Source organism: Lasioglossum baleicum, chromosome 20 (assembly GCF_051020765.1).
Source record: "Lasioglossum baleicum chromosome 20, iyLasBale1, whole genome shotgun sequence".
NCBI classification, from domain to species: Eukaryota; Metazoa; Arthropoda; class Insecta; order Hymenoptera; family Halictidae; genus Lasioglossum; species Lasioglossum baleicum.
Genome location: NC_134948.1, coordinates 1,652,774 through 1,674,522, shown reverse-complemented (window position 1 = coordinate 1,674,522; position 21,749 = coordinate 1,652,774). Strand labels below are relative to the sequence as shown.

Genomic DNA, 21,749 nt, shown 5'->3' with positions numbered 1-21,749 from the left:
GAGCTCGAACAAGTCCTACTGCCATGAGTGCTTCCAGACATCATGCTACCCGGCCTCTTGCCCTTGGCAGTCCTCTGACATCTATCGGACTGTCTGGAGACAGAATCGGATACCTGAGAGTGATGCTTGCTGCAGGCGAATGAAGGATTTCGACTGACGGACAGGGACATCCCACTGTTCCATTGTTCCTTGGCCAGCATTTTCATCCGAAGATGATCGTCCATGTCCAGGGACTCGGCACTGGTGTCAGACACCAGATTATTGTGTCTGACAACGTCCCTTTTCCTCATCATCACCATTCGGTGATTAGGTTTGTCTAAAGAGGACCTGGACTTCGTGAACTTGAACAGAGGAATGCTAGGGGGCTCTGGCATCCCATCAACAAACAACACTGGCACCACCAGGACCTTCTCATCAGTCTTAGCTACCTCCCTCGTCTGATCAGAAGTCGAACTGTTGCCATCAGAGGGTGTTTGCTTAAGCAAACTCTCGACTGATCGTCTAAACACTATCTCCTTCTGATGATGGTACCTCAAGTTATACCCTGAGCACTGGACATCCAGGTCCCTGACCTTCTTCTTCGCGTCAGTCCTAGGGTCCTTGCTGACCAGCTGTGTCTCCTCTGGTCTAGATGTTCCAACAGCTTGATCCCTCTTGGAGATGATCAAGGACGTCTGACTGTCGACTCGAGTATAGTTGACGTAGTGGGTCTTATTACTGCTGGAGGACCCTATCAGCATCCTCTGAGACACATTCTGCTTCAGTGGACCCTCCTTGAGTTCAGGACTGTCCTCGCTCTGTTTAGAATTCCTTGCTTCCTCGGGCCTGTCGTCACCAGCAATTATACGACCATAGTGCTTCTCCACTGTGGTGTTCACTCGGATCACGTGGACCTCTGGTGCCGTGCTAGTGGAGGGTTGACAAAGGGTGTCAGGCATGGCGTCAATGTGTTTTCCAGGCCCTGAAGGTAGTCCAGATCCACCTGGTCTAGGTCCATTGTCCATAATTGTGTCTTGACATCGCTCAGGGTCGTCTAAAGTCCCACTAGGCTCCCACGTGTTAGACCCACTGGTCCCAGCCTCAAATTCAGGCTTCTGATAGTCCAACCTATGCTTAGGACACCTGTAGCACGAGCTGCTGACATTGGGGATCATGGAGCCCGAAGGATCCTTCTTGATACCGTCCTCAAACTCGAACCAGGAGTTCTTCATGCTCACGAAGCTGTTGCTGTCCCCGGCTAGCCAATTGCTGTTGGACACCTGCCTAGTTGCTATGAAGCTACCCTGACCCAAAACAGCATCATTGCTACTCGCGTTCCTGGCTGGACGGACATCGTGACTCAAACTGTTGTTTTCTTGTCGGACTGGTTGAAATGGTGGAGTGGGAGGATTGTCAACTACTCTAGCCTCCCAGGAAGGGTTGCTAACCATCTGATGACATTGTCCTGCCACGTGGATGGGCTTGTTAGCGCCGTAAGTCTCCGTCCGATGTAGATAGTACCCAGACACGGTCGAAGACGTGTAATGTTCCGGGCTTAGCAGGGACGGGTTCGTGAGATTCATGGCGCGGAACTTGCCAGTGATCTCGTTCAGTTTGTGCTGGAGAGGGCCCAGCTCGCCATCGATCCTCAGAAGAGCATCCAGGTCCTTCTTGACCCGCCATTGGCTCGAGGTAGCCTCTTTCCTCATAGAGCTGGGTGGAATGTAGAAGGATTTGATGGACGAGTGAGTGTTCTGAGCGATTTTGATCAGGTCTGCTTGCGATTCAGGGTCCCATGGACTCCCTGAGAGAAGGCTGGGTGATCTGTGACCCGCGTGCGATGATCCTGATCCTCTTGATAGAAATTGGTCAGCGATTGAATCCTTGGGGGATGGCTCTAAATACGTTCTTGACTCTAATAGTGGATTCTGTGGGAAGGGATTGATAATTTTAGGATGGGAAAGTTCCGGAAAATTTTTTAGGAGGAACAGGAAGGTTGGAGTTCAAATCACACACCTCAAGGACAGGCAGCTTGGTCGTAGACTCCATATTCCTAGTTCTGTATCCCTCGTAATCCAGTTCTGCCTTCGAAGTGGCCGAGCTAGCCAAGCTCAAATTAGACCAGGGAGACAACAACGGCGCCATCTTTGCCACAATGACCTTGATCTTTCTCTGACAAGCTAAGGACGAGTCAGACGCCTGCACCACTTGTCCCAAATCAGTGTCCTCTTCGTTAGAGGATACCTTCTGCAACACTGGCATCGACTCAGACTTGATCAGAACAGATTTTCCACTGAAGATTTTCGACGACTCTTCTTCGTCTGACCTGGGATCTAATCGACCATATTCCGAGCGTAACTCCGCAGGAGCGATCACACCTTTCTCTTTGGAAAACCGAACGTGGCCCTCGCTGGACGTCTCGTAGTCTCCGTCTATCCTCGAGAAATCATAATGCAAGCTTTCTTGATCGATTATTATAAGAAGGAACGAAGGGGAAAGTTTAAATGGTTTAATGGAAAATTTAGTTGCAAACACATCGTGGGAACACACCGTCAGTCTCCGAGGCGCAAGTGGTAGTGTCGCTGACTTTCGTCCCAACTGACATCGTACTCGAGAAGGCTGGCTATCGATACTCCTGCATCTCGATTGGCTCTGCCCTCTGTCTAAGCCTAACTAATGTCCTCTGCAAATGAATCGCGTCTCCGTCTGGCCCGCCGGAAGCATAATTCGACGAACCCGTTAGGCTAACTGACGTTCCAGTGTTACTCGAGACGTTGCGGCGAATCGAACGATTGTTTTCTCGAGATTTTTCGACTCTGCCTCTTCGATCTATCTCGACCGGTAAATTATATTTTCGCGCAAAACATTTCCGAATGAAGTTCAAGTCATTGATTCCTTCCAGTCGTGTAAATTCGTGTAAGCTACGAAATATTCTGAAATATTATCGTGTTTAGAAATGGAGACAAACTTTCACGATTACTCGGCGAAAGCTTCATTAGCTCCGTGCACAACGAAAACGAGAATTTTATGATGTTCTACAGTAATATTCGCCGGGGACAAGTTTCGCGAGAGTTTTAATCATCGTGGAATTAAACCGAGCAATTATTTCTCGCGGAAGTAAAACATTCGACAACGCGAATTTATTTTAATTGTTTCAGCTATCCTTTTAGCGCGAATGTCTATCCAGAGAGGCGAATTATTGTCCCTATTAAAAAGTTGGAGGACGGAAGTAGATTTAGCAATTTTTCATTTTGTTTCGCAGTGAAATTATTATATCATATACGCACGAATTATTCCAAATTGAAAAGCAGGAGGAAACAGGAAGAATTTGATAATTGTTTAACTTTTTTTTACTGTCAAGTTATTATACAGTGCGAGTCTGAATGAATAAAGTGGTGGATTTAATAATTGTTGCGTGACTATCGGGTATCATTTTTACTGCGTAATTATGTATCAGCTATCTTGGTGATCCGAGTTGGCATATGTCCACCAGGAACGTCGCTGCGAAGGCAACGGCCATCGGAGATATGAATGATCACCGCGATACTGCACATTATTTTACAGAGCGTGACGTCCGAACGAGCCAAAATAATCGCGGGCAGCTTGTTTATGCAACTGTGAACACGGCCGGATGAATACTATGCCCGAACGGTGACGTTGACAGATTTTCAGATTCAACTTTTTATCAGTCGATTTTCAATCCTCTCTGACGCCTGGGGTCAGTGAAATTTTTCAACAATGTCCGAGACATCGTCAAACCTCAAGCTCGAAAAACGTTGAATTTCATAAGGATGTTCTGGAGGTATATAACAACGCAACAAAATTTTGGAAAATTTGACAAGATATAATTCTTACTAAATTAATGCACAATTACCAAAGTTTGGGTTCGAATCACTGCACCGTTTAAGAATTACAGCAACTTAATGTTTGCACATTTTAACACGTCTTCTTATGGAGAATTCATAAAATTCCACTTCATTTATAAACCTTGAAAAAAACGGAACTAGAAACTCCAGTTTTTTTTTATATGTAGTAAAAATTATGTAATTAATTATGTTCAAAATTTATTAGGATTCACTAAACAGTTACAGAGCAAAAAAAAAATGTAAACTGTTACAAAACATCAAATTGATCGTGTTTGGTATCATTTTAATCAGAGAAATGTCACGAATATGTTGGTGAAAGTTCCATAATGATATCATAGAAAATAAGAAAGCTGAGGTCTTGGTGTTTCATTGTGATGACGCACGGGCCTTTAAACTGTGCCGGCGACGGCGACACGCGATCCTATTTCATTCTTTCCTTCTCTATGTTCGGCTCGTCGTTTGAAGTCTCGGCGCGGTAGACGCAGTCATAAAAATATAGCCTCCGTACTCTACCCAAGTCCGTCCAACACCCGGGTGTGGAGACTCCGATCGAAAAATTACTGTAGCATGGAAACGCGACAAGCGTAGACCACTGAATACAAGTTTAATGCAAAATATACTCATGAATGGGGCTTTCATTGCCAATATATTGATGGATTTCGAATTTCTTGTACTTTTGTCTCCCCTTGTACCTCCAGAACATCCTTAAATTGAAAATGGTTCCACTATAACACATAAAGTACGATGAAAAATGCAATGCCAGCGGGTCTAATTAATTAAAAAAATTTATCAAATCCCCGCATATCGATAAAATGATCGGGACAATATTTTTGGTCACGGTTCCCATAAAAATGCAGCAGATAAGCTTCTCCTCTTGGGTGGCTGATAAATATTTTCGAAAGCAGCGAATATTTTTCCAATCGCTCCGCCAATTTCCATTTTTCCTTTGTCTCTAGTTCGCCGGTACCCTTTTAATATTCGCAGTCATTTATACAATCCACGGAATACTCGAAACGGATACACACTGCTTCGCGTTTTCCGCTTCTTTTCCCGCACGCTCGGCGATTGGTTTTATGCAAAGTTCCCGAGGAATGCATCGAGAGTGGATCGACAAACGTATGCAGTTTTCTCCTCGGAAATTTCTTTGAAGCCGTGAGAGAAATATCTTCGAAATTTATCTCGAATCCCCTAGAATTGTTCTAAACGTTCCACCGCGAGAGAAATTTGCAAATAAATAACGGAACGCGGAGTGGAATATTTAAAATAAATACGGATGTATTTTTTAACAATACCTCCATGCGAATATTTTTATCTCGGTCACGGAATATCAGTTCGTTATTCCATCTGTTACTCCCACCACTTGTTGAACTCCAGTTCGCCATTGACTTCGCTGCCAATTGTCATCGAACTGGGAATTGTGCAATCATTTTATTCTAATTTATTTGTAACGCAAGCTCTGCGGTTACGTTACATAGAAGCAGCAATAACAAACAATTCATTTGTGTTCTATGGAAAATTGTTTCGCACAGAAATGGAGAAATGAGGTATCGTGTGAACAATCGAGGGGGACAGCTGGACATCGTAACACCTTTCCCGGAGGTTTCTTCTTCCCGAGTCATTTGACAACTGTCAGAGTGATCGGTCTCCCTGGCGGAAATAAATTCTTTCGTCGCGTCGTACAAGTATGAATTCGACCGATCGATGCTGGACCGCGCGATAGCGGGAGGTAAAAAGGAGAAAAAGTACTTGTTCAAGTCGCTTACGAAACTCTTTAAAAGTCGAACATCTTGTTTACCAACTTCTTCAAACAGATATCATACATTTGCCGAAGCACTCGTGCTTTATACTCTCGCAATTGCGCGCTGTGTAATATTAATTTTATGCTTCCTGGAGGGTCAGGAGTGGGCCCAATTAAATTCAAGTACAATTAATCAGAGTTTAGTTGAGCCCTGTTGAATTGATCGTGTCTTAGTTAGTTCTCCTAGCCCAATTTGTTGGGCCTTGGTGGGGCCCTGTAAAATTGATTAGGCCCTGATTCGGACTTACAATTAGTTAGGTCTTGTATAATTGGTTAGGTCCTAAATTATGTCCGGCATATAACTGATGATAGAACGAACAATGTGCACGGAACAGTAATTCAAGAATGAGTCGCGCTCACATTGTGCAAATATAGTCTCCCATTACTCTTATCACTCGAGTATTGGATCATCGACATGCACGGCGAGGAACTCGCGAAAAGTTGCATCGAACGCGTCGTGTAGCTACTTTTTTCCTCTCCCCAAGGCATAAATATGCATAAGCCGCACAGCTGCGAACTTTTCGCAGCACTTCGCAAAGTAAAGAATGGAGCAACACGTCGCGAGAAATTCAATTCGCGACGATCGAAGTCGAAAAGTAAAGTTTTAATCGATATTCCCTTTGACGGTAGTGCATTGTCGCAGCCTCGAGTTTCCAATTGAAACAGAATTCAATAGGTGGCTCGCGGAGTCACTTGAATCAATTAACACAAGCGTTCAACGTAGCGTTAAACATTTGATCACGCCTCTCTTAAAAAGCTCGAGCAATTGCGACCGGCGGCGGCGGTGGAAAAGCTGGTTAAAAAGACATGAACACCTGAATTCCCTGTCAGCGGAAAGTGAAAAGCTGTTGTCAGATTAATATTTATGTCGCGTCATACCTGCCGTCAGCCTGTTTTAACTTTTCATCGTGCATGCAGCTTGGTACGGGTATTCCAGTCATTTATTTACAAAGGTTACATCCCCCTTTCGCTTATTATTGACCAGGAAACAATACAGCGAGCGGGAATCCACTCCGAGTGAGCAACAAAGTTCTTCACAACTCACATTAACTCTATTCAACCTTTTGAAAATTTACTCTGTTTCACGCTTAAATATGCATTCCTTATATTTTTAAATGCATCGTTTGAACAAACGAATTTTAGTATGTACATTATTTTTCTAGCACCAGCAGTTCACGAGACATTTACCGGAACTGTTTCCCCACCGTATAGAAAAATATTTTTCTGTCTTACGAGCAGTTACAGAGAAAGATTGACGATTGTCGGTTGCCGGTCGGTTAAATGCTCTCGGGAAAATCGCTTCCGTCGAACGTCAACCGTCCCCGGGGTGCTAATGGAAATTTTTTTGCAAAAGGAAAAACGTGTAATGAGTCCTGTATTCGGTCTCAAGCGGCGGTAAACGTGTCGGGAACGGCACGAAACATGAAAGGAAACGCGCCGGGTTACCGGAAGCACCGGAGCAAGTCTGCGCCTCAGCCATTTCGCCCTCTGATTTCCTCCGGGAATCCGTCCGAGTTTACGACGCCGGCCAATATCGACGCTCCGATTGATTTATAGCCGCCTTCTCGAACCCTGCGCCCCCTCCCAAGGCCCTAGACGCTCCACTCGAACGTGAGACGTATTTTGATTTCTCGCGAGTGAATAATCAAAGACCCACCTCGGAGACATTATTCCCCTTAGAAAACCACAAAAACATAAAATAAACCTGACAACCCGCAATCCAACAATTTTCTAATCCCAGTTGGGTTAATCTACATGCAAAACTGCAGAGATACTAAGAAGGTGTCACACGTTGGATGCAAAACAAATATCCCCTTCACTGAAGCACAAAGAAATAGTGTCTCTCTACCAACTATGCAAACGAACCTCCCCGAGGACCTTGCGTCCATCGAATATTTACTATAATCGACTCGAAAGATTCGCTTCACCGTGTCTGTGCATGACTGATTGATTGTACTTGCGCTACGAGCACGTGCGCGCACCCTGAACTTTGGAGTCCATTTTCTCGAGACCCAGGTCTCGAATCAAAAAAGTGTATACCACATTTTTTTATGCGGAATCGATTAGTCCTCTCGCTTGTCTGGTCAGCTGTTGTCGTTCGTGTATAATTCGTGTATAAATCGTCGAGTTATCGAAACACGAGGGAATTGTATGAATAAAAATGGTCGAATCGGTACAGGAACGCAATATGGCTCGTTAACGGTCCGCTAAATCGGTCGCAGACGAGAAAAAACGTCGGCCCCGGTGAAAAGAGTCAGCGAGGCGTGCGGGATCCGCCTCACCTTCGCGGACGAACGAAAACTCGTCACCGTTTCACGGTTCGAACAATCGATGCCGGCGCGCGATAATAGGGCCGTCGTTTCCGTCATCGGGGGCGCGCGCTCACGTTGCATTAAATTGATCGACGAGAACGTCCGAGATGACGTTTTCACGGGGGCTAACAAAACCGTTCCCAATAACGAGTCCGCACGCCGGAAAATTAGCCCGACACGCGAGCTCGCCGTGACGAATGAACGTAACGCGGATGAGATTACCGGCCCGGTTTGACAGTCCCATTGATTGCCAATCGGGTCCCGTTTCGGCCAATTTTGCTCGCCGTCAATCGCCGACATTGTTAATCGACGCCTGACGCGACTTCCGAGCACCTGATACATCATTAACGCCACTTTTACCCTCGTCCTGATCCTCTGCTAAATCGAGCACGCTCAACAGCGAGGCCGTTCAAATTGTACCGATTTTCCTTCTTTTTCATTTATCAAAATGAATGCCGAAATCATTCGGCAGGTGCTCGAGGTGGGTGAACTGGTATCACGAAATTTATTCGGTAAGCCTAAGTGCGTGGTTTCACAGCAGATTCAGATGATGACGACCCCATGGAGGATCTTGGAGGGTCGGCGATTTAAATAAAACGTACTTTCTAGGTAAGGCGCGTCGTGAATATAAAGTGGCGGTCATAAACTCCGCGAGATTCACCGGGGAGCAGGATTTGCTTCTTCGCGAAGCCATTTCCCGGATGAGGAATAGCCAGTCCCGCGTCGACTGCAAATTTTTAAGTAACCTCGACGGAGGAGCTCTCGTCACCATTTCCGTGTCACAATTCCTATGTGATTAAAGCGACCACCGATTTCTTAGATAGTATATGTATGTATATGATATAAGATTCTCGTGGATCTAGTTCCAACATTTATCGTTCTCCAGCGTAGAGGCCGTCGGAACTCGAATTGTCAACGCTGTCGTTATTTCAGATCGTGGGACTACTTCTGTGTACTCCTGTAGTACCATACAGGGATATCTTCCATACTTATCTGAGGTAAAAAGTTTGCAGATTGGTTCCTGTTTTTAATGGAAGCTGAACCAATCTGCAAAATTTCAACCGAATCCCATTTGACCGACTTTCGGAACATTCCCCCTTATCGGCAGCAGATAAAGTAGTCCAGCACCAACTGCAGATAACATCGAGACCTGCAATCGATGTTGCAGGTTTCTACTAGCACCTCGCGTGTTCCACTGCTTTACCAACAGTCGATTTTACAGGGAGAGATAAATCGATACCACCCTCGCGGAATAAACGAGAAATTTCAACCCTCTGCCCGTCGGTGTCGTCTGCGTATCAGGACGGACAATTTATGCAGAATTATGCAACTGCAAAATTAATTTCAACCCATTCGCAGTGGAACGTATAACAAATCCACTAACGAATTCGCTCGACCCTGCATACAGATTAACATTTAAATGGAAATGTCAACAGAATCGTTTGCACAACGGCATCGGAGTTTTGTCAACGTTACGGTAATTTGTTAAATGAACAACAAGACTTACGAGCGCTGGTGTAACGACCACGCTGACGAGGCCGAGGAATGAATTCAGACTCACCTGGAACAGAAACGACGAAATTATTGGTCACCTATGACGCTGCAGCGAAACGGAATTGCGGTATGAATTACAATGGGACAAAGTGTATACGGTTGAAATAACATTCCTCCGGCGGAACGGTTATTCCGGCTTTAAAATGACGAGCAAAAGCAATTGCATCCAGCCTCGTACACCTGCTACCGGGTCCACGAACAAGCCTTGAAAGATATTCAGACGGTGTGGACGACGGTGTGCAGCGTGAAGCAACCTACATAAAAGCCGAGTAATCTTCTTCCCCAGACCTCGTTGGCCGTGTTAATTACTTCAAAAGGCATCGTTGTTGTTTTTCCCCGGGTAAAGTTCCCCGGCGACCACCTTCTTTTATTAATATTACAGAAAAGAACTGCAGTTTATGACTCGTGCACGACAATGCTTTCTTTTTTCTTCTCCACCGGGGCGGCGGGGGTAGCGGCGAGCCCAGACATTCCCTTTCAAGTTAATAATTCAACGTGTTTGCGGAACTTTCAGAAACACACCGTGAGCGGAGAACTACGAATTCGCGGGACTACTGAGATTCTCGGAAACCTTAATTAAACGTTTTAAATTCTCCTGGAAAAGTGAATACGAAATATTTCGCAAAAATTTCACGTTGATTTTTGTCTTTTCTTTGCAATCCATGAAAATTCCATGGTGTAACTTGCCGAAGAAAAGCTGCAAAGGAACAAGAACCAGTGTACGGTCAGTGAAAAGTTGTTCGAAATTTTCAACTTAAAAAACACGGTTGTTCCGCGGGTATTCGTGAACATTTTTCGGAGTGAAAGAAGAGAAACAAAGTGATATGTGTCAGTGTGTGGTCAGACAAACTGCGAGCTCATATAACCACGGGAATTTTAATACTATTTTGCTGTATATTTGCCCATGCATGCTGAAGCACGATTCCCGAGCGAATGCTCTTCGGAATTTAACAAGTTTTAATATTGTCGGCAACGTTGCGTAAAAGTTAAATAAGGTTTTGTTTGTTTTGCGCGTCCATTTCAATGCCGAATTTATAATTGGATTTACCTGCTCGTTGCATTTTCGTTTCTGGAACATCGATCGAAATTAAACAATGATATCGAGCTTGTATTCTTTAATTACTATTTTGCCGAAGGAGAATAAGTGTCCGGTGATTTACGGACGAAAGTGTAAAGGGAAGAAAAAGTTGCTTCTATGTTCTTTCTAGTGGGAGGCGAACCCGCTGCAGAAAACGTCGATCGATGCGTCTGCATATTTTATACTCGGTTACAGTTAGGAAAGTTTACGTACAAACCCTGTCTAATTCTCTAGCACAGTATCGACATTTTTGTCTCTAATCGCGATGCAAAATGGAGCCGCGTGAAATACAGCTATCAAGTCATGGCAATTGCGATCCATCCGGAAAATCAACAAATTGTCGCTCACACTTGTAAAAAATAGACCAGATGTTTTTCTGGAAAAATGTCTGCTGTGTTCGGAAAAGTTTGTGACATTTTTCAATATGACGAATCATTCTGTTAATCGGTTGTAAAACAGGATTTTTGATAAAATTCCTCGTCCGCGGAGAGTCGCCTTTTTCATAATAATCGTCGAATGATAACAGAGCAGTCTGACGGCAATTAATTAGTCATGCGTTCAAGACTTCACCAACCAGCCGCTGGAGTAATTCCGATTATTAATGTAACCCGTTCGCAGAGCGATCATTAGAGATCCAACGATTTCCTCGATTATTTATCACCGTCTGGCGTAGGGTGCATTAATTTGCCCCATGAGCAAACTCAAGCGTTGAACTCACGATCCGAATTATACCGAGCCGAGATTCCACAATTTTTAACCTTTTCTCCTGTCTAGACATTCGTCTGGATCAACGTAATTCCTCATGAAATTTTTTACACGTTCTCGAATCGAAATATCTGCTGAAACAGAATTTTTCTACCGAGTTCATATTTGAAATGACTTGAAATTGTAAACTATTTTCACGTCGAAAGACGAAACATTTTACCAGAAAATTAAATGGCTGATTCGTGGACTGCAATGTCCAAGTTTTAATAACATCCTCAGAATTTAAATGGCAATGATTACCTGTGTACGCAGTTGAAAAAGCGAAGAGGATCATTTTCGAACTTTCCTCTCGACTTCAAACTTTGTTAAACAGAGTCAAACTCTGTCGAACATTCAATCTACTCTTTTAAACATGTCTAAGTGATTTTTACTGTTATCAATCGTATGATTGAAGAAATTTTGCTTGTCATTTCAACATTATACGGAATTCATTTAGTGTTGAGAAACAAGAAATATATAACTTCGACCGCTTTCATAATTATGGGCATAATTGTAGACCTAGTTTTGATATTTTCCAGGAACGGTTGGAAATAATCGACCCGGTTCCCATCGAATCGCAGCAAGTAGTTTAATCGCAGAAATTCTGTCTATTATTACCCGTATCTATGCAGTAATTTTCCCGTTACGCATTAGGAACAACTTCGTTCTAGCCTGCAGCACCGACAGGTAAATGAACGGATCGGCCGTAGCGAGCTTGAAGGCTGGTTTCCTAAACGTCGCCTCGAGGAACTTCGGCTAAATAGTTTCATTCGGTTGCTACCTGTGGCAACTGGGAAACTTGTTTCCTCAATGCGAGATACCTGTAAGCCTCTAATTACACTGTAATGTCGGCCATTAATCGCCACAAACTTATATATAATTGCTAGACTGCGGATCTTTATGCATTTATAGGAAAATAGAGTACATTTCTCCTCTATTAAAATCATTAAAGGAAGTAATAACTTTCGGTTTGGTTTCTATTTCTTGAAATCGATGCAGACAATTATTATTTTGCATAAAGATCCGCATTACCTACTGACAAATTCCAGGATAAAGTGCTGCGAAACACTTGTTATTGCAATTCCAAGTGCAATTTAAAGATGCTGCCAAATACAGATGGGTCTGAGGGGACCCAGCGACCGCGGAGCGTAAATCAATAACGCAAGATCAGCTTATAGAGCCGACAATCGCCTGCAGAACCGTCTCGTCGAAGAAGCGAAACAATGCAAACGGCGGAGCAGCCGTTCCGAGCTATCAGTATCAAAGTGGAAATTAATATCAGCGGGGGGTGGGGGGCTGGAAGGGGGAACGCGTGCACCGTCGACGTCCATCCCGTTCTGCACCGGTACAGTTTTGCAATAACGTCCCGTCAACGGTGCGTTCACTGTGAGACGCGGTTCTCTGCCTCGCGATTATTTCATCGGCGTACAAGCGCTATTCTCGCGGAATTTATTGTCGCCGGTTGTGCATCGTCTCTAACTTTGCGCTCTCCTCGCAGGCTCAATCAATTCTGCGGTCTCTCACGACTCGAACGACAAACAGTCAAAGTAACGAAGAGGGATCGAAGAATCCCGCATGGAAACTGGGTCGTCGATTCAGCCACGGAATCAATGTTCGAATTCTAATTAATCAACGTTCCCCCATTCTCCTTTTTTAAATTCGCTGCATTCTGCAGAGCACGTTGAAATGCATCTCAAAGCTATTTAATATAGGAAATCTAAAAATTCGCGTTTGATAAGATTTGTATCAAAAATTTACGATTTTTCTGAATGTAATATTGCACAATTCGACGGAAAAATGATAAAAGTATGAATTCTCGTGCGAGGAATCCGCATTTAACAGGTAATAACGCTGCCATATTAGTCAGGTCTTGGATTCCTCGCACCAGGATTGAAAGACTATCACTTCGTCGTCCAACCGTATAATACGACATCGAGGAAAGTGTCAAATTTCTGGTCCTCCGACTGAAAGTTTAACTTAACTAATTGCGTGACTGCACAGGAATATTAATAAAAATACGAGCGAGCTATCGAGCAGAAGCGAGAGCGCGTCAGTCCAGCGGTTGTCCACCAGGCCATGAAAATTCCCATGGGCTGGAAAGAACGGTGTCAAAAGTGTTTGAAAGCGGGGGCTGTGTGCCCGAAGGAAACTCGATGGGCCAATACAGAGAGTAGAAGGAAGGATAGGGAATCGATCAGGTCAAAGCGAAAAAATTTCGAAAGGAATCAAATGACACCGTGGACACACCGAGGACCAAGCGGTGTCCATGGGAGCGTTAACGTAACGGCTGCAGCCGGTATCAATTTATCGCATGAAGTATCACAGCACCGACATCATACTGTGTGCACGTGTTAAGCAAGACAAGGGGGGGGGGGAACGGTTTACTTGGAGTACTTTCCGCCCCCGTTCCTCGTCTTTTACGTTGTCAACGTGACTGCGCCGAGTATATAGAACTTGCCTGGCATCGTCACACTCTGTATACTCGGTGTGTCCAGAACAATGTCGTCAAACTAGTTCAAACACGGGCTGAAACACGCACGCACGACGTACACACGATTTCCTCTTCCATCGGCGTGTCTCGCGCGCGTGCCTTCGTCCCTTTTGTTTCGGGACGTCTCTCTGTCCGACGCTATTTATGCGGAAGCCGCGAAGATATCGTTGTCGTTCTTTCTCGTCCGACCGACGCGCGACGATTCAGGCAAACAGCTGCGAAATAATCGGAAAACTTTACAAAGGCTCTTCTTACGACTCCATTCTTATTGACAGACTGAATACAATTCGCTTGAAATTGATCGACGCGACGCGTTCCCCTTTCTCTGTGCTTTAGGGTTGCGCAAACTTTCTCAAACGTGTTTCCGAAGAACCACCAGGCCGGATGGAGCCTTTGTGTCATTTCACGTATGCGCAAACATCTCAACAATCTTGGCCCGACGATACTCAACCTGTGCACGCCTAACCTAAGGCAGTTTAAACCTGGTCAACAAATTGGATGCAGTGTCGAATACGCTGGCAAACATACAAGGCTAGCAACAGATCCTCCTAATGAACGTAACCCAGACATACCCCTAACTCCAAGCGGGTTTAGCAAACAGCTACCCCCGTCGCCTATTCTACAACATTCTAACCCCAGAAATTCACTACAACCCTTAAAAGATCTTTACGAAAATCGAACTTGGAGGGTTGAACAATTCGCTCCGTTGAAAAATCATATTTGCTTCAGTATTAAAACGCAATAACAGACGAAGCCACGTTGTGACAAAGGGAAGTGTAATTATCCAGGGCTGGGAACATCAAAGTAAACCGGAAGAGGGACTCGGCTGGATATCCTTGGAAGCGCATGTTTTCCAGGAGTCGTCACTGGGAAGTATTATATTAGCGTTCGAGACAGCTTAATTACCGGGAACGAGCGGCTCTTCGAGCGTCGCTCACACAGGACACGGGGTCGCGTTCGTGTGAGATTTAAAAGAGTGTCCAACAAGCAAGCTCAATCAGCCACGGCTGATGAACCCTGGAACACTATTTTCTCCGTGTACAGCCGACCATTTCATCGTCGCGTTGCATCGTCGAAGGGTGTGCTCTGTATTATACGTGTGTAGGAACGCGCGTGTGTGTGTTTGTGTGACTGCACAGAGGCGATCAAAGAGAGCCAAGAGAGAGAGAGAGAGAACGAGTAGAAGGATGTAAACTGGAGGGAGGAGGAAGTCGATGGTCAACAAAAAATGAACAAGGAAGCTGGAAGGAGCAGAACGTGGAAGCAGGAAGATGGAGGTCGGCGAGGATCAAAGCGACAGGATTAACGACCATGGATTAACGATATAGGGAGGAGCATTGTTAACGTAAATGCAGAAACAATCGGCCAGCCATGGGAAAAACCCAGAGTTAAGTAAAAACTATCTAACTCGTGGAATGTTTATTCCTTTTGCCTCGAAAAAATTCTACATGTATTTCAAACACCCGTAAACATGTGTGCAAAATTTTCATTCGGAACGGTGAACAGTTTGTCCGACGAAAATTTGCTTCTAAAGAACATTTGCCCGGTAAATGAATATTGGAGTCGTGGCACGCGGAATTAAACAAAGGGTGCAATTGGTACGGGACAGGTTAACAGCTGGTAGCAATGCACAGAGCAAACGATGAAGAAATGTGTGACAGAAAACTGCAGTTCTCCCATTGTTCGGTTCTTGTTTCGTTTACTGCCTCGGAACGCTATGGAAACGCGAAAAATCCTGCAGCAACGTTACCCCTCGCTTTCCGCAGTCCCGCGTTCGAAGCTGTGAGTTATTAAAAACTTCGGGTCTGTTTCGCTGTGGAAACTAATTAAGGCGATACGCGATATCGCGGAAATTAGTCTGGAGGCTTCGTACCCTTTGTTCGATTTTAAATTAGAATATTACCTCCTGCTAATTACAGACTTTCTACGGTGATTTATTTCACAGTGAACGGGAAATGACTGGTTCGAAATTATTTATTTTATAATTATTGAAATAATATAGAAATGACCGTCTAGATATTTTTAGTATCATAAGGGAACATGTCCCAGTTACTTTCAAGGCCCGGTCGGTTCGGTGTTGAAGGAATAAGCACAGAAAATTCCGAGTACAAATTTTTCTTGCGAAATTGGAGCAGCGTATAATTTGGTTTTTCAATGAAAGAAGTTGCAGCGAACTGCAGTTTCGCGAAGATGTCACGTTGCAGTGGACCGTCTAAACAAAACAACGCTTTAAATTGCCCCCTCGTATCACGGGTGACGATACTGTTCGGAAACGAACTCTCCCGGGGAACTTCAACTATGTAATACATTACCGCAGGCTGGAACCCGATAGTTTTCCATCAACGATCGTGCCCGTGGTCACAGAGTTCCTTTGTTCAGCGTTGCGCGATAACAAACTTCGTAGCATGCATTGATGTCACGTTTCATTAAAGCCGCTTCGATTTTTTTTATCCGCGGACCTACTGGGCTTTCGAGAATTCAATTATTACGATAGAATCGAGCGGCTTCGCCCTTCCTCGTGAAAATGGCTATTTCTCGACAATTTGCGAATTCAACGGTCCCCGTGAAGTTTAAACATTTTTTTTACGAACTGAAATTGACAGGTGATTGAAGGCTGAAGTCTCCGCTTTGCAGCGAGACTAGAAAAACTGATCTACGATTTTTTGCTGCCACTTCACATCAATTTGAATGAAAAGTGTGCCGTCGGGATTAGAATCACTCGAGCGTTCGGTGAAAAATTGCACGCTCCTCGTTCGAAATGAGATAACTCGGCGAGAAAAAATCGTAGATCACTTTTTTTAGGTTCGTTGGAAAACGGAGACCTGAATCTACGGATCTACGGTAATTTTATTCGCGGAAAAAATTTTTCGAACTTCGTAGAGACGTTCAAACTTTCAAAATGTTAAAAATGACCATTCTTACCTTTTCGGTCATTTTTAAATGAAATTGTATTTTGCATTAAGAAATATATAGTCGGCTTTTACGGAATACAGTACTGCCTCGATACTAGTCCGCCAGAGAAGAAGCAGCGCACGCCTCAGGCGTCTCTTCGGTGTGAAATCTGAACGTGCCGATCGGGTATCATGATCTCCATTAACTGGAAAATTCCACACCATTAAGTAATTATGCGAACGTGGCTTTCTATCGCATTTTCTTTCGCGAGATTAAAGGCTCTCCGCGGCGGCGGAAAGCAGGCCGGAAAAATTCTGGGCTAAGCTTTATTAAATTCCAGGAAACTCTGCGGGAAATTGCGAATTACACGGCGCCTGCGAAATTCACGCGCGAAATGGAAATCGAAATTGTACCAAACGGAAGGGGAAGTGAACCGTTTTTTTATTGGATCGACAACCGTTAGAGATTTTCGTCGAACGTTACGCGATTCAGGCTGGAAACGCAAATACAAAATAGTAAAAATTCTCCAAAACACGCGTTCCTTCAGTAAATCAACAAAACCGATTTATTCATATTTTTACAACGATGCTGTTGGGAAAATAAAACTATCTTTTATGCTGCAAAAATGTCTAACTACATTGTAAAAGCATTGCGGAATTGCGTTCAAGTTCAAATACCGAAATTTATTCGAAAGGGAACTGATCTGGGCGGATTCACTCCGTCTCGCTTGTAATATCGAAGTTCGAGGTATCGAATCCCGCAGGAAATCTCGGCTTTCCCCTCGGCTGTGTTCGTCCGAGAAGCCCGCATCAAAATGAGCACCGTGTGGTCCCGTGTTTTATCAAATTCTTCGCCGGGTCCCGTGTCTCGCATAACTATGATTTAGTCGTAAACTTCGCGGTGGCACGGTCTTTCGGGAAATCCGAAACCTGGAGGTTCTCTCGCGGTGCCAGGATTAGTCAAGATTCCAACCGCGGCGTGACAAATGCACGACCGTGATAATAACTCTGTTGTCATTTTTCTAAGTGAAATGCCGTGTGCAGAGTTGTTCGAAATTTATCAAGAGAGGAGGCAACGTCGCGCTGTAGAATTTTCGTATTACCGTAACGTTCCCGTTTCTGTGAAAGATTTATTTTGTATTTCGAAGGGATCCAGCTTGGGATTGACTCGTCTGCGAAACTAGATAGTAGCCGGCTGGCAGTTCTATCGACATGTTCGAGGATATAGTTGAGTCTAAATATATCTCGAAGTCTGTCGGACCGAAGACACGGAGACTGCACTCGGTACGTGAGAACTTACACGTTCGAGGAGATAATCGATCAGATTGTAACACTTTCCAGAGAGGGTGCCGGGTTCACGGTAACGAGACTGATAAGGAAACTCGTGACGCAAGCAGAAAAGTCAATTCCCTGATACGCCGATGATCCCTCTACTCGCTTTGTTTCCACGTACCTGAAAAAACCTAACGACCGGACAAAGACTCGCTCGAGAGGGAAGAAATCGTTTTAATTCAGCTAGAAAAGCACTCGCAGCCGCTGTGATTCACTTTACTCCGGCGTCATAAAAATACGAAATCGCACGCGCATCGGCTAGGCCAACTCGATTACAGTCTTTCCAATTAACACTGGAACCACCACGCAACGTTATCCGTTTTAGTCTAAACATTTTTTCCAGCGGATAATCGATATGCATTCGAAGCCCAAGCTTTCAGCTTCACAATGAGCCCAACAAAATTGATCTACGATTTTTTGTTGCCGAGTTATCACATTTTCAATGAAAATATTCATACCCAACTATTGCCTGGAAAATTGCATACCATTTATTCAAAGCGGGATAACTCGGTAACGAAAAATCGTAGATCAACTTTTTTGGTCTCGTTGCAAAGCGACTATTTCAATCTACAAACCCCTGGTAATTTCAACCTTGAGAAAAATTTTGCGAGTTCTCTAAAAGTTTTCAAATGTTGAAAATTTACCATTTTTGCGTATCAGTCGATTTTTACATGAAAAAGTATTCTGTTTGCAAAATGGTTTGAGGCATTTTAGAGCGAAGACTCCGCGCTTTAAAATGAGCCAGGCTAGACAATCCAACGATTGTTGTTCAGAAAATGAAGGACAATTTGAAGATGGTCAATTTCTGATAACAGAAATGGAAGCGGACGAAATTGCGAATAGCAGATCGGGGCGCAGTCGAAACTCGGCTAATGAACCGAAGAGCGTCGGATCCGGCGGAAAGCCAATCAGCGTGGACCGGTATCCGCGAAAAGCAATTTGAAATCGGGCGAGCCGCGCATCACGAAAGCAAGTTATAAATCGTCGAATCAGATGGTCGCGTCGGCTTGGCTCCGATCACCGCAGTCTCGAAACCGCTAGCCTCTGGCTCTCGCCCCTGGCAGCCGGTTATCCGGGGACCGGTGCGCGAAACAGGAAGAACATTTCCCTCCGAAGGTCTCGATGTATCGAGGTTCGTGCGAAGGGCTCGCTCTCAGCGCCCCACTTGTTGGACACTGCGGAGGGGACGACACAAAGAGAGAGAGAGAGAGAAGGGGCACCGGCCACCTGATGCTACGCCACTGCGGCATCGATCCCCAAACTACCCCACCACCCGTCGCCATGGCTACCAGCTACCCTCACCCGACACGTCCAAGGAACCGCGACCCTCGTTTCCACCCTCTTCATCTCTTGAACCGGCGGAGGTGAGTGACGTCAGGTGATAAACATTAACCGCGGCGTGAACGCCGCTCGTACGTGCACCCTGCAACCCCCGTGCAACCCCTAACGCCACTGAAATTTTTCACCAATCGCCGAAACCTGCCTCTCATTTTCCGGAAAGACCCACCACCGATTTCTCCTCTTCTAGATCGCGAACTCAATCGACAACCATCCCCTATAATTTAGGGGTAGCCTCCGATGTTTCGTTACGAAAACGATGGGGTGGTAGGAACGACCACTGGGTCGAGTTTTATTGCCGACTCGATTCCTGCTCGATTGGGTGTTGATCTCTCTCTCTCTCTCTCTCTCTCTACCCGGAGGTGTTTGGTAAGCACGTAACGCTCCAAGGGTGATTTCTCCGGCACCTAAGGGTCGCAGGATAATTTCGACCTGTCGGTGGATTCCCCGGTTAAAATTGAGTCCGAATTGCGGTATCGAAAGAGAATTGCGACGAGTTGAGAACCGCTGATCAGCCATTTTCGCGCGCGTACTTTACTTCAAAGATGATTTACTCGAAAACGAAGCGACGTAAAAGCATTGTATAAATTTTTATCGCGAATGCTAGAGAATTTGTAAATGATAAAAAATGTACTCCGAATGGCTTCTATTCCTTTCACGAGAAATTCATTTTTATTAAGAGAGTTGGAAGTTTTTCCACGTCCCTCTTCGCACTATGTTTAAGAGATTAGTGATCCATTAATGAAATATCAACTTTCCCAACGGTGTAGTAATTTTTTAAATCGCGTCCGGAGAACGTTAAGCGTTAACAGAACGGCCAGTTCTTTAGCAATGTTTGAGAATGTCGAATGGAATTATTTAAACGGATGAAACACACTTAAAAAGATTTTCCGGCCGCATTAAACGGGGATATTTACATGACAGGAGCTCCTGATGAGAGAAGTGTTCTGCTGGGTAGAACGGAATTTACTTCGGCCCGTATTTAAAAGTACAATTTACCTTGCGTCGCGGAGAGGGTGTTGTAGAACAGGCAAAAAATTTCATAAAGCTCGACAGCGTATAGTTACGGGAAATTTATAGCGCGTCCAAAAATTTACCAACCCAATTTGTTTAACGAATAAATCTTACATGATTAAAGCCCTCGTTAAAATCTTAAGCGCGGCGCTTTAATAAAATCGCGGCCGGAAGTGAAATTTATTATAAAATGTTTCCAACGTACTGATAAGAGCATCTCATCAGCATTGTCCACAAATCATCCTCTTAAGAATATTCCTTGGTCTCGCGAACTAGGTTACCGTTAGCTATCATAGTTTATGGCTTATAAATATGTCCGAATTTTTATTGCTCCGTCCCATATACTCGGAATAAATGCGAGATCATATTTCCCGGTGTTACACGCTAACCAATGCATTTGTCTTCAGCTCGGCGAAGACTCGTTGCATTCTGGACCGATACCTTTGCATCAGTCCGTGATTACGTAGGATAGCCCCATAAAAGGAGACCATCTATTTTTATTGTCGCAGACATTGTAAAGCCTCGAGATATACGACGAGTGTTTTACATTTGTAACCTCGACGTTTACTATCCTACTGGAGCCGTTCGCTATTTTTCCAGTCGACAATCTCAAACTCTAGTTGTTCACGGGCAACGAAATATTCAACAAACAATTATTCGACTTCCACGTAAAGGGAATAAGTCTGAAAGCAGTGGGGATAAACAGAAAATACTTGAATAAATTAAAGAACTAATAAACGATGCGGCAATGCCGGGCCCACGTTGTTAGAAATTTCTATGCAAGCGTCGACAACAGTTTTTGGACGCACAGAAGTTTTTGAATGGACGGTAATTGAAAATTATGAATGTGGCCAGCCGCGGACACGTGTTCCACTATATGAAATCTCTCCGAGCAGCAAGAGAAAAACAGTGGGAGGTGGGCCGCGGATATAATGGCGCGAAATCATGAGACACGGGGCTAAAATGAAATTACACATGCACGTAGCACCAGCCCATTATTAATAGCGGTTGCACGGATCCGGCGTGTTCTGCGGGATCCCGCTTAGAATTCGCAATTTCCTAGGCAGTTGCAGGCGCGTGGATAAAACTAATAATGTGCACACACCGCGATGTCCGCTATCTTCACACGATCGATCATCGGTTTTGCTCTCGCGGTCGCCCCGGAATTCCATAACTAACCTTTCGAAAAATTGGATTCCGATCACCCCACCCCTTCTTCTTTTACCCCGCCCACGATATAGAACAAAAATACCTCATCCTAATTGAATCGAGGCTTTATTAAAGATCAGCGCTGAATTGAATGGATGGAAAAATTCTTTAAAAATTATAGATTGTACATTTATATAAGAATT

At 44.5% G+C, this 21,749-nt stretch overlaps 1 protein-coding gene across 8 annotated transcripts in view; it reads right to left on the bottom strand.

The window, feature by feature from the left end:
* The window catches only part of Dnc (phosphodiesterase dunce), a 393,758-nt gene that overhangs the window by 240,821 nt on the left and 131,188 nt on the right, over positions 1–21,749 (bottom strand). For 2 of the 8 annotated variants that reach the window (XM_076444517.1, XM_076444528.1), the window contains one exon: positions 9,463–9,516. The exons of the other annotated variants lie outside the window; for them this stretch is intronic. In XM_076444517.1, the coding sequence (XP_076300632.1) occupies positions 9,463–9,516 (54 nt within the window). The remainder of the gene's footprint in view (positions 1–9,462; positions 9,517–21,749) is intronic. 8 annotated transcript variants of the gene reach the window in all.